The sequence below is a fragment of the Pangasianodon hypophthalmus genome, chromosome 23 (assembly GCF_027358585.1).
Source record: "Pangasianodon hypophthalmus isolate fPanHyp1 chromosome 23, fPanHyp1.pri, whole genome shotgun sequence".
NCBI lineage: Eukaryota > Metazoa > Chordata > Actinopteri > Siluriformes > Pangasiidae > Pangasianodon > Pangasianodon hypophthalmus.
Genome location: NC_069732.1, coordinates 19,074,640 through 19,087,332, shown reverse-complemented (window position 1 = coordinate 19,087,332; position 12,693 = coordinate 19,074,640). Strand labels below are relative to the sequence as shown.

Below are 12,693 nucleotides of genomic sequence, written 5' to 3'. Positions count from 1 at the left end.
TTGTTAATAGTTTTTCTTAGGTAAAGGAGCAGATATGGAGGGTTCATGGGCACTCATGGGAGTGTTTTGGTGAACTGGGATGGTTGGATGCTGTCATACCCTGCCGGCAGTTGCGTGAGGAGCTGTGGAAAAATATGTGCGCGGGCCACAGGCCCGCCATCACAGTACTGCCATCACCAGCTCCGAGCCTACTGCTGGCATGCGATGGGCCAAGAGTGAGTAGCGCCGGGAGAGCCCACCCGCATTACCATGCTGAGCCCCCGCCCGATGTTGCACTGTGAAGTTGTAGTCTTGGAGGGAGAGGAACCACCGCGTCACTCTGGTGTTAGTATCTTTTGCCTTGGCCATCCATTGGAGAGGAGCATAGTCAGTGACCAGTGGGTAAAGGGCCACCCGGTCATGTAGTATTTAAGTTTGTCCACGGCCCATTTGATGGCTAGAGCCTCTCTCTCCACAGCAGCGCAGTTCCTCTCCACGGGAGTCAGCTTTCGGCTCACGAAGAGGACCAAGTGCTCCTCCCCATTGAAGACTTGCAGGAGGACAGCCCCTAGCCTGGTCTCGGAGGCATCTGTATGGACGATGAAGGGGAGGCTGAAGTCGGGGTTTCGCAGCACCGGGGAACTCATTAGGGCCTGCTTCAACTCCTCGAATGCCTGCTCAGCTTCCCGACTCCAGTGCACCTGGTCCGGTTGTCCCTTACTGGTGAGGTCAGAGAGGGGAGAGGCAATCGAGGAAAAGTTGGGCATGAATCGCCTATAATATCCAGCCAACCCCAAAAAGGCACATACCTGTTTCTTGGTGGTAGGTTTTGGATACTCATGCAAGGCTTCAACTTTCTTGCATGAGGAGGCCCCGGCCGATGTGGTACCCCAGGTACTGTGCCTTGGTTAGCCCCAGATGGCATTTCTTGTGGTTGGCTGTCAGCCCAGACTTCTGGAGTTCCCCCAGGACCTCCCCCAGGACCTCCCTGAGATGGTGTAGGTGGTCGGACCAGGTGGAGGAATGTATTACCACATCGTCCAAATAGGCCATAGCATAGGGGTGATGGGGCCATAGGACAACGTCCATTACCCTTCGGAAGGTGGCTGGGGCCCCGTACAGCCCAAAGGGGAGGACTCTGTACTGCCAGTGGCCCCCGGAGGTCGAGAAGGCTGTCTTGGGCTTAGCTGTTGGACTCAGGGCCACCTGCCAGTACCCCTTTGTGAGGTCCAGTGTGGATATGAAGCGGGCCCTCCCCAATCGCTCCACCAGGTCGTCAACCCTAGGGAGGGGGTAGCTGTCGAACTCCGAGACCTCGTTCAGCTTCTGGAAGTCATTACACAGCCGGATACTCCCGTTGGGTTTTGGGACCACCATGATGGGGCTGGACCATGGGTTGGTTGACTCCTTGATGACGCCATCCCGGAGCATCCAGCTGACCTCTTCCTCGATTGCCTTGCGACGGGCCTCTGGGACACAGTAGGGCCGCTTCCGGACCATGACTCCCGGAGGGGTTTTGATGTCATGGTGGACTAGCTCTGCCGGTTCTTGATTCAGGGTTGGAGTGAGCTCCTCTCCTCGGTGGACCAAGATACGCTCCGATGAATCTGTGGGAAGGCTCGCAAACACAGACACAACAGGGGTGGGCTCAGTCCATTTCTTTTAGCAGATTGATGTAATAAACCTGAGTGTCTGCACGCTTACCTGGCTGCTGCAGGCGATAGTTGACCAGCTCCACCTTCTCAAGGACCATGAACAGGCCCTGTTTTTTTTGCAGGTGGCAGCTGGGAGGAGGAGAAGGACCCTCATCCCCTGGGTGAAACTCCCGAGGCTGAGTGGGTTGGTTATAGGCCCTGCTCTGTTCCCGCTGAGCAGCCTCCATGTGCTCCTGGACGATCGGCATCACCTTGTCAATATGTCCCTGAATGTAGTCCACCAGGGAGCGATAGGGGGAGGGCTGCTCTTCCCAGGCCTCTCGGGCCACGTCCAGCAGTCCCCAGGGTCACCATCCCAAGAGTAGCTCGAAGGGGGTGAAGCCAGTAGAAGCTTGTGCGGTTTCTCAGAAGGCGAAGAGGACATAGGGGAGGAGAAGGTCCCAGTTCCTCCTCTCCTCGTCTACCACTCTCCGGAGCATCTGCTTCAGCATTTGATTGAATCTCTTGACCAGCCCGTCCGTCTGGGGGAGGTAGACGGACATCCTCAGGTGGGCCACCTGCAACAACCAACACAGATCTGCCATTAGTTTAGATAAAGGGCATACCTTGTACCGGGTGGCATAATCCACGATGGGTGGGTCCAGCTCGGTCGGCATGGATGCCCCTTGGGGCATCCCATAAGCGGAGCAGCTGTGGCTGGGTCTTCCCTCCCCTTGGGTGTGCAGATCTAAGCGCCTCGTTGGTGAGGGACGGGGAAAGTCATGTCGGTCACTCCAGTGCCGATCTCCACCGCTCGCTCCAAATCCTCCAGCATTTCCCTGGGGGTGCGAGCTCCCCGCATGCCCACCGCCTTCCTTTCTTCAGGCGGCAGAGCTCAGAGGAACCGATCCATAGCCACCCGCTTGCCAACCTCAGTGGCTGAGAGGCGGTCAGGCTGGAGCCACCGCTTGGTGATCCGCAGCAGTCGGTCCATCCGGCTGCAAGGGTTGGACTTTAGATCATAGCTCCACCTGTGGAACTCTGCCGCCACGCTGGTAGGGGAGAGACCGCAGCGCAGGAGGATCTCTTTTTTCACTAGGCCATATTCCACAGCCTCCTCCGGGGCAAGGGCATGATAGGCCAGCTGGGCCTCTCCCGTGAGGAGTGAAGCGAGGGCAGAGGCCCAGTCCTCCCTGGGCCAACCTTCCCTCTACGCAACGTGCTCGATTGTGTGTAGATAGGCCTCCATGTCATCGTCGGCTGTGAGCTTGGTGAGGAGGTCCTGGGCCTCACAGCAGGGACTGGGGAGGGGGACCGCAGCAGCATCTGGCTTCCTCCTCAGTTCCAGGAGTTCTTAGGTTGTGGGGTGGAGGCCATGGGCTAGCTCCTGGGACAGGGCCTGCTGCTCAAGGTTCGCTGGGAGAAGGTGGTGGAGCGTAGCTCCCATCACGCTGCTAGGTGCAGTGTTCATGCCCGCATCATCCACCACTGTGACATGCGAGATCACAGAAAGGCTGAACACAGACACCCAGAGGCAGCGATGTACAAAACGTGCTCTTTATTTTTTTAGTGGGGGGGTCAGAGGAACGTGGAGAAGAGAGTGGTGAAAGGTGGCGTGAAGGTGGCGGTGTGAGGCTGACCCAGCATGTGGCGCGGCGAGCGAGCAGCAGCGGCGCAGGGGCAGGACGGACGATGCACGGCGGGCGCTCTCAGAGAACAGGGCGGGTGTCACTTAGAGTGTGAGGCTCATCTTCTCCGCTTACGTCTCCGCCTGTATGGGGAAAAAAGGAGCAGAGTTAGGGGGTATGAAGCGCTCACCTACCTCGCCTGGAGAGCGGCCGCATGCTCCTTTTATATCCCTTGGTTTCCTCTGTGAGGGTGGATTTTGGCCGCTGCTTTTATTGGCTGCCAGACGCGCTACATTAGGCTGCTCCGCCTCACGGCCACACGCACTCCAGCTGTCCAAAATAATGGGGGTGCTGAAACAGCGTTGTCCTTTCAGCACCCTTCTGGCAGTTGCATGAGGAGCAGTGGAAAAATTATGTGCGCGGGCCGCGGGCCCGCCGTCACACCATTACATGACAATAAGCAAACCTAATAATCTGTGTTTCTCTCTGTCTCTCTCTCTTTCTCTCTACACATGCTACTAATGAGATACCAGTGATCCTGACCCCTTCTGCTCTAAGGACCTGCCTGATCCATCTTGATGCCCAACATGGACAGCCTAAAGATCACTGAGATTACTGCCGATGGTACCACTTAGAAACCATGTAGGTGGCTTAGGACTGCAATTTCCACAAACAGTTTTGGTATGGCTATCTATCTATCTATCTATGATGGCTTAGGACTGCAATTGCTTTGAACAATTTTGCACTCAAGTCTCCATCACTGAACAGCTGATAACTTCAACAAAATAGACCATGTTAAAACTGTAATGAATTCAGAAATAACTCTGATGCTTATATTTGTAAACTGCTCATAAGCTTATTAGTTCCTGATTACACAATTGTACTTTCTGACCATGTAGTACACAGTTATAGAAGAGAAATTATTTACAATTAACGATCAATGTCCATGTCAATGTCCACTATCAACTCACAATGTCCATTGTTAAAAGTATAAAACAAATAAAATTGAATTGAATTGAATTAAAACATCAGTTGTGCCCTTTGCAAGTTATCAGCTTCCTTCTTGGTCTTGTCAGTCAGGCACTTCTCAGCATATTTAGCGTGATAAGGCTTTATAAAATGAGAGCAGGAGGAATAACATTATTTGCCCGAAGATCACCTACAACCTACTGCCAAACACTGCAAGTGGCAAAACAAAGCTGGACTTAATGTTATTCCTCCTGCTCTCATTTTCCAATTCCACTATGATCCTTGATCAGTTTGATTAGTCTCTCCACAAAGTCATCCACAGATTTGGAGGTGGAGCGGTCAGGACCTGGGGATATACAGAACTCACAAGATAGTCATTAAATAGCTGTGCATTTCTTGCATATAAACTCTTCTGATCTTTCTTTCCCCATCCTCTCTCTGCTCTCTTTAACAAATGTTCTGTTTCCTCTTCCCACTTTTCAAATTCATCCCAACTTACTTTGTCATTTTTGTCTTTATCTTCTTACATTCTTTCAGTTTGTTCAGACTCAGTTTGCCATTGAAAGAAAAATCTTCTAATGTTCAACTGTCCAGTTTGGGTAAGTCTGTGCCCATAATAGCTTCAGATTCCTGTTCTTGGCTGGCAGGAGTGGAACCCCATGTATTTGTATAGTGCTTTTAACAATGGACATTATCACCAAGCAGCTTTACGTAAATAAATGCATCCAGGATATAAATTGTAAATGTATGAATTTATCCCTAATTATTTGAGTTACTATATCCTTCCTGGCAGCTCAAACCACTATGGCCATTTTATTAGCCAAGGCTTGTCTGCTGTCTGCTGTCGTGGTCCCGCCGGGGACTCATAAGTCGTATATATATGATTATATAGCCAGATTTTAGACCGTCTATGCTTTGATTGCACTACGGCGGAACAATTGTTCCTGAGTATTGTTTCCGCCCGGCGCTAGTACGACAGCACAAGGCATGGCCAATAGAAATAATAAAAGGTTTAATAAAGGTGATGAGGTCATAAGTGAATAATGTTTCTCGGCAAAATAAAGTTTGTTATGACATGATAATGAAATAAACGATTCAAGATATGGAGAAAATAGAGTAAATAACTTGTATACATCTTATGGCCTTTCAGGGCTTCAAAGCATGTTGACTAATTAAGCGAGGTTGTGTTTGGGGAAGTGAGCAACTCTTTACCATGCACAGTCTTTGTCGAATTTCATTGGCCTTGCGTAATGACGCAGGAGGTGGAGCCTTTACGGCGCGCACGTTTCTAAGCGGGGGTCATATTGATAAGCAGTGGAGGCTTCTGCTTAATGTTGATTTGTTGAAGAAATCTGCAGAGAAGCTTCTTACTACATTGTTTATTTGGAGTTGTTTTTTAATAAGCTAAAAGTAAGTGGTTGTTTGGCATAGCGTGCATTAGAATAATCAGATATTTTGCATTCGTTTCCATAAGACGTGTTTCAGTCGGTTTTTTTCTTGGTCCTCCGCTTTTGTTCGCTTGCTTTCGCGCCCATGCGGCACAGCGTTGTCCTCTGCGCGTTTTACTGAACGTGTTGTTTTAACTAGTTCTAACTCGCTGTGTTTAGAGATCTTGTGTTTTTTAAGGTGTTGCTACGTTTGCAGGTTAGTTTGGATAATCGGATGTAAGTGCTTGTATTAGTGATTCAGTATGTTGGCCTTAGTTGGACACAGCTAAGTGTTTGTTAGCAGCCTTCGTAGTCGTTCTTGTTGGCTAAGTAGCTAATAACCCAGTGATTGAACTACACGCAGGCTTAAGTATGCTTCACATCTAGATAGTTTTCATGCATATTGTTTCATTCATGCGATTTTATGAAACGGTTACCTTTAAAAGTGAGCCACAGTTAAAGTTATGAATGATTACACGGCCTGTTGTTGTACGACGCACTGACGTTAACCTATCAGCAAAGTTAGCTTAGCTGTTTGGCAGTAGAGCATATGAGCGGCTGCAATTCAATGAAATTAATGTGACTGACTATATTAGCCATGACTGGCTAACTATATTCTCGTCTATAACTTCAGAATGCAAATTAACCATTTTGTTCCACGAGTCATGCTTCTGTATTTCTTTTTAACACATGTATCTAGCAGTGCGCTTCTTATGCCTTTGGTTAACTGGCAGCGGTTTGTCGCGCAGGGTTAGGGGTTTATTTTAACTGAAACTCACTGTCCAAGCGCGCAATCATTAGCTGGTTAGTTAGCTTATAATGATAGAAAAGCATGTACCAGGATACCCCAAATGTGGTTTAATTGGTATAGAGGTGCCTGATATCAATTAGGCCTGCACATGAGTCATGCTTTAGCCTAAGGCGACAGAGCCAAAACTGGTCTATCCGAAAAAAAGCTGCGTAGGAGATTCTAATTTTATATACAGTATGTGAGTATAAACCTGATAAGGTATTAATGTGCCTTTTTAGGTCGTTATGGGTAAGAAACAGACTAGCAAATCCAAAAAGGAGGTGGAGGAGCCAGAAGAGTTTGTGGTGGAGAAGGTGATTGACCAGCGAGTGGTGAATGGAAAAGTCGAGTTTTTCCTCAAGTGGAAAGGTTTCCCGGAGTAAGTATTTTTTTCAAGGATAACACCGAGAGAACGTTTAAGCCACTGACATAAGTACTCAGAATTTTTTTTCTCTGACAGCATGTTATGTGGCCCTCAGCCAAAACCTTGCGCGATCATATGTATTCTGATGAGATGCTAAGTTAATCATGCATGTGTATTTGAAACATGTTGTTTTTGACTATATTCTGTTTGCATAATAGTTTCTCTTTTGTCCAAGTGAGTTGGAGAATTTGCATGACATTAAAGCTGCTTTAGGAAATGGAGCAAATTTTAAACCAGAGAAATACATGTATGGGTACTTTGCAGAATAAATGCAAGTACCAAAAATCCTGTTTTCTTGGTGAATGTTATTGAACACTGTGCAACCAGACTAGTCACTTCAGTGAGCAAGTATACACAAACCTACATGGCTGGCAATCTTCCAGTTGGGTTTTTCTAGAGTCTTGTTTGCAGTAGGATAAGAGAAATGTCTGTGTAAATAAGTGGTAAAAAAATTATAAAGGTGTCATCTCTGTACAAATGCTGTACAAACCCATTGTTTTAGTAGGTGCACAGCTGCAGCTTTTTGTGGTGTGGCCGATACACCTGCTTACTTCTGTGCTTTTCGCTCACAAACCATTTCAATGATTTCTTCAGTTCTGATAATACTTGGGAGCCTGAAGAAAATCTTGATTGCCCTGAGTTAATTGCTGCCTTCCTGGAGTCACAGAAAGGTGTGGTTGAGAAGCCTGACTCCAACAAGAGGAAGTCTTCCACAGATGAGCCAGAGACAGAGGAGAGCAAGGCCAAGAGGAAGAAAGAGTTGGTGAGTGTTAGGGCGTTTTCAGACCGGTAGATCTGTGCTTTGTTCCAAAACGATGACTTAAATTGTTAATGATGCATTTTCTTCATGGCTCGGTTTGCTTTCACAAGGCAACATTTCAAAGTGTACCAAAATGTGTTTATGCAAACACATTTACTCACATGTGAGTAAACTGTCCTCTCATTGGTCAGAGTGTGCCTGTTTACACTCCAGGGTTCCACACATAGCGGTCATCCATCATGATGGATAGACAGCAGCTCCTGTTTACACAGCTTATTTTGGCTTTCTTTTTAGCTAGTATAATTTATAATATAATTTATTACACTTTTGACACTTTTGGTCTTTTTTTTAGCCTTGTGATTAAAGCCCATCTTCTTGAAACGCTCGCTATGCACCCTGTAAACCTCTGTGTTTTTATGCGTTTTTGAAAGTTGTTCAGAAATATGTTCGTCAGACCAAATTTCAATGAGGCATTTTACCTCGTCTTTGTTCCAAGTTCAACCGCAATTCATGTTGAGAACCATTAGCAGAACAAACACGCTTTTTACTTAACGCAGTTCCCCATCATGCATTGCTATACAGGCTGGTCTGTTGGGTCAGATTGCTTTCTCCCCACAAGCGAACTGCCCCGATGTTCGTATACAAATGGACTACCTCGTTCAGGTGGTCTCAGACCAATTGTTTTGGTGCGCATCCGAGCGTGATTGCCGTGTTCATATCTGTGTAAACGAACCGAACCAAGGGAGAAAACATGCCAGGTTCCGAAACAAACTCTCCAAACGTGCCAGGTGTGAAAACACCCTAAGACTGTGAGTTTCCTTTTGTTGAAAGCCTTTATTGAGATGGCTGTGTACTTTTTTCCAGAATGAAAAACCAAGGGGCTTTGCCAGGAATTTGGAACCGGAGCGAATTATAGGGGCAACAGACAGCAGTGGTGAACTGATGTTTCTAATGAAATGGTGAGAGAATTTGATTATTCTTGTAAATTGTGTACACATTTATGTGGATCAGGTACCTTTTTTATTCTTTTAATAAAAAATATAATTTACATTAAGTATTTTTAATGCCAGATAACTTTTGTCAACTTCACTTACAAAAAATTTAGTTGGCTAATTTCCCTGATCACTAATTGGTAATCATACCATACTACTAGATACTATGTAATATCAGTCTCATGCATAATGGCTATGGCAATAAAAGGCAGCTGACTGTCATTTCTTAAAGAAGTAAGCAAAAGTAATGGGGCAGTAAAAGCTGATATGTATAATATAATATAAATAAATTAAAGGAGGCCCATCACTCACAAAATTCAGCCATGTGCTGTATGTGTATTATTGGATTTCTAAAGATAACAGAAATGTCACAGGCAACCAGAACTAATTGCAGTATTCAGAGGAGACTGCAAACTTGCATGACCGTGGAGTGCTTTGGCTGTGGAGTGCTTTGGATAATTAGTCAAACTAAGTATGACAATATGACAATTATTCATCAATATTAATGTTGGTATTATATTTGTGTTTTGTTGTTTAAAGGCATAATATGCTACTTTTGAAAGACCCAGTGTTTTAAAGTTAAGTGCTTATGAAGCTTAACCCATGATTATATATGTGAGGACATTGTAACAGGAGCTTAAATGAAGTCAGAGTACTTCAGTGGTTGGCTACAGTACAGTTTTTAACTTTGCCTATTCCCATGTTTTTGAACTGAGACTGTGCAAAAGTTACATTTAAGCTACATCTAAACAAATTTTCAAGAAGTGTTCTTTCATTTTTACAATTTTATGTGACCGTTTTTTTACAATTTCCTTTGACAAAATTTTTTATTTATTTATTTTATGATAAATGTCTTATAGGCATTATTTGGTAATCAATAAAAGGCCATGGGTGACAAGGTGATTGACAGTTTTGGGCATGGTACTCGAGCCTCATGAACGTGCACACACTTTCCAACATGCACGTGAAGCTCTGAAGAGTTCTGCAGCAAAGCCATGTCTTGTATTGGTCAAACTGTAAACTGTGCTTTATAAACCCTCAGCAGGGGGTTCTTCGTGATTTTTCCAGTATGTAGCTCATTTTGATGTCTAAACTAGCTTCTACTGAAATTATAACTAGCAAACCAGTATGAATGAATGAATTGATGGCATAAACCAAGACGGATAATACTAAAATTTTAAATGTAAACGTTGACTGCTGTTTACCAGTCTATTTACAGTTAGGCACCACTTCGGGTAATCCATCTTGTTAATCAGCGTCAGCTAGGTAGCAAATAGTAGTTCAGTCAGTCATGACTCAAAGCTCTAAAAATCTTTGACAATGATGAAATCAATATACTTGTGCAAATTATATTGTTACAATTTAGTGTTTTTAAATATTAACACTGTACTATTATAAACTTTCTAATACTATACTGTATTAGCACTACGAGAGCGTTTAATGCGTCATCTTAAGTTGCACTTACTTGTAGGTAATACCTCTCAATGCGAACACTGCCGGCATGAACCGGGAGAGTTTCCATGACCAGTATAGGTGGGCGAGAGGTGGAGCCACTGTCTGTCTGGCCAGATCTATTGCCCTGACTCCAAGATCTCTACTGCGCAAACCCTGGCTCCATCTTGCATTTTGACCTATTGCACACACTCAGTCAAGATGGCCACTTGGTGACCAAAAAGGCTTCAAAATTGGATGCATTCAAAATTGGGCGCATGTTGTCCACTCATGTATAGTCACTGAGCTTAACACATTAGAAATGTGCTATTGACTCCAGTCCTCCCATAGCATTACTCATGGTAACCATACCCATGATTTTGGCCCTAGATCTATGACTACATGCTGCTACTGTTAATACAGTACATACCCATGTGCTTGTACCACTGCTGTCTATGTCTTGGACCTTTTTCCTCCCTGTTTACCAGTTGAATTAAGCACTTGTTCTGACAACAGAAGAGTCCACAATTCTTGAGGGTCATCCAAGTGCAGACCTTAAGTCAGCTCTTGTGTTTAATCTTGAGCAAAAGTAAGATCTGTGTAGGAATATGGTTATTATAGACCATTTTTATTTGTACACATGCAGCAGGGGACAGCCAGTATTCAATGTCTTGCATTTTCTGTATACTCATTACTTTCAGGTTTTGATTTTAGAATTTTTAGAATTTAACTGAGATTCCAAAATGAATGGGCTGACACTTGTTCACTTTCCCTCATGAGCAGTACTAGGGGTGTAACTATCAGGTGATTTGGGATGATGCATTGTTTAAAAAAGAAGGTTGAAATGAATTGAGGTGACAATCATTATTGATTATAATGCATTATAATCAGAAATGAACAGAAGTGAACTTTTTTTTCTTTCACATTTTCACTTTACCTTTGTAGGAAGGATTCCGACGAGGCAGACTTGGTACCAGCACGAGAGGCCAATACCCACTGCCCACAGGTGGTCATCGCTTTCTATGAGGAGAGGCTAACCTGGCACTCATGTCCAGAGGATGAACAGCACTAGTATTCTACAAAATATCTATGTACTATTCCAGCCCTAAAGCTTTCTGGCTGAGCCACCATCTGCAACCTGGGGCCAGAATGCTTTCCTTGTTTTGTGCTGCACTGTGGACAGCCTGACTGTGTTTTATTGTCTTCGTTTGGCCAAAAGGCCTGGGCGAAATGAGGGTTTTTTTGATTAAGATGAAAATGAAAGTTTGTTCTGTTAGGCTGCTGTGCCCCTTTATTTTTGTTTGATGCATTTGTGTATCTATAGACTTCCGTTTGCCCATTTCCATTGTCCAGTGTCCACTTATAATTCTATTGCATTGGGTTCATACTTGGCCTGACTTTGAATAGTTCTGCTGTATATTTTCTGTAAATATTTTTTCAGAAAAGGTTCAATTAAAGGTATGTGCCTTTCTTTTAACCTGCTGTTGTCCCTATGTAATTTTGGCTGTGATCCAATCAGTCTTTAATGAATCTTTGAATTGGTGTTAGTATCAATAGTTAATGTTTTACAATGCAAGGAAGTAACTGCTTGAAGTGATATCCAGTCTTTGGATAACATTAACTGCCCCAATTTTTGGACGGTTTCTGATAAAACTGAATGAGAGTTCTGTGCCACTCGAGTTTTGGTACCACAGGAAAATAATACGAAACAGTAAATGGATGAACCTGCGACTTTGCTAACTTGAGTGTACAAAAGTGACATATGTGAATGCAAACCTGTGACTGAGCTCCTTTCCCCAAACAAGCCCATAATTGGTCTTGAGTATAGACTTTAGTATTTGGACCAAGTGTGAAAACACCCTAAGGCTCCTAATTTCTTAACTAGAGAAGAGTATCATGATGCAAGGTTTTGACTTTCATGTAACTTGAGTGAAGCTCATGGGCAGGGTTGCAACCTCTCAGCAAAGTTTGCACCCCAACTACATCTCAGAAAATGCACTAAAAACATGAAACTGGCCCAAAAAGTTCAAGTGCTGGATGAGGGAGATGCTTTTATTTTAGTCTTTGTGTGGGGAAACAAGTTTACAGTAGTGCTCACACTTTTCTGATATGCTGATTATCCACTCCATAATCCCCCTTTCCCTCTCCCAATCTGTGCATCTTACAAAAGAAATGGTTCTGTACATTGTAGATATGCTGTATGTAGTTATACTTTACCTTTGTTTGCCAACAACTTTGCATTGGGCTTGTTTCGGAACAATCTTGTCTATCCTCATAACAAAGATATGAATGAGGCACGCTATTTTGTGTGTGTGTGTGTGTGTGTGTGTGTGTGTGTGTGTGTGTGTGTGTGTGTGTGTAGTCAGTGGTTTGCTCCAGTAGCCTGACTTAAATACTACATTAATGATCTCTAAAATAATACCATATTACTGTGATAATGGAAATATTCTTTTATTTATAGAGCCAGTGCTTCATATAAATAAACCACATAGACCACGTGCCATGCGCAGGGCAGCATATCTGCTGGGTTTTCTAAAGAGTCATTAAATTAATTTTAAACATTAGCTTGTATGTTGAGTGTTTTTCTTGTTCTTAAATTGTCATTCTCCATCTTCATTAACAAAAAAAAAAAATCCTGGAAAATTACATGGACAATATA

At 44.3% G+C, this 12,693-nt stretch overlaps 1 protein-coding gene across 2 annotated transcripts; it reads left to right on the top strand.

Annotated features, from left to right (window-relative positions):
- Positions 1 to 5,465: 5,465 nt before the first annotated feature.
- On the top strand, positions 5,466 to 11,511 carry cbx3a (chromobox homolog 3a (HP1 gamma homolog, Drosophila)). 2 transcript variants are annotated; one of them, XM_026930157.3, is made up of 5 exons: positions 5,466 to 5,620; positions 6,667 to 6,806; positions 7,446 to 7,614; positions 8,476 to 8,570; positions 10,980 to 11,511. In XM_026930157.3, exons 2-5 carry the CDS (start codon positions 6,673 to 6,675, stop codon positions 11,104 to 11,106), a joined length of 525 nt encoding a protein of 174 aa, XP_026785958.1. In that variant the 5' UTR covers positions 5,466 to 5,620; positions 6,667 to 6,672; the 3' UTR covers positions 11,107 to 11,511. The 2 variants fall into 2 exon arrangements, with proteins under 2 accessions (XP_026785958.1, XP_026785959.1); XM_026930158.3 differs by lacking the exon at positions 5,466 to 5,620 and adding an exon at positions 5,699 to 5,854.
- Positions 11,512 to 12,693: the final 1,182 nt, after the last annotated feature.

Excerpts from the sequence above, each read along its gene's own strand:
- cbx3a (XM_026930157.3), top strand. The coding sequence starts at position 6,673 with ATGGGTAAGAAACAGACTAGCAAATCCAAAAAGGAGGTGGAGGAGCCA. Across the intron at positions 7,615-8,475 it reads CCAAGAGGAAGAAAGAGTTG|AATGAAAAACCAAGGGGCTT; the intron begins GTGAGTGTTAGG and ends ACTTTTTTCCAG. Across the intron at positions 8,571-10,979 it reads CTGATGTTTCTAATGAAATG|GAAGGATTCCGACGAGGCAG; the intron begins GTGAGAGAATTT and ends TTACCTTTGTAG.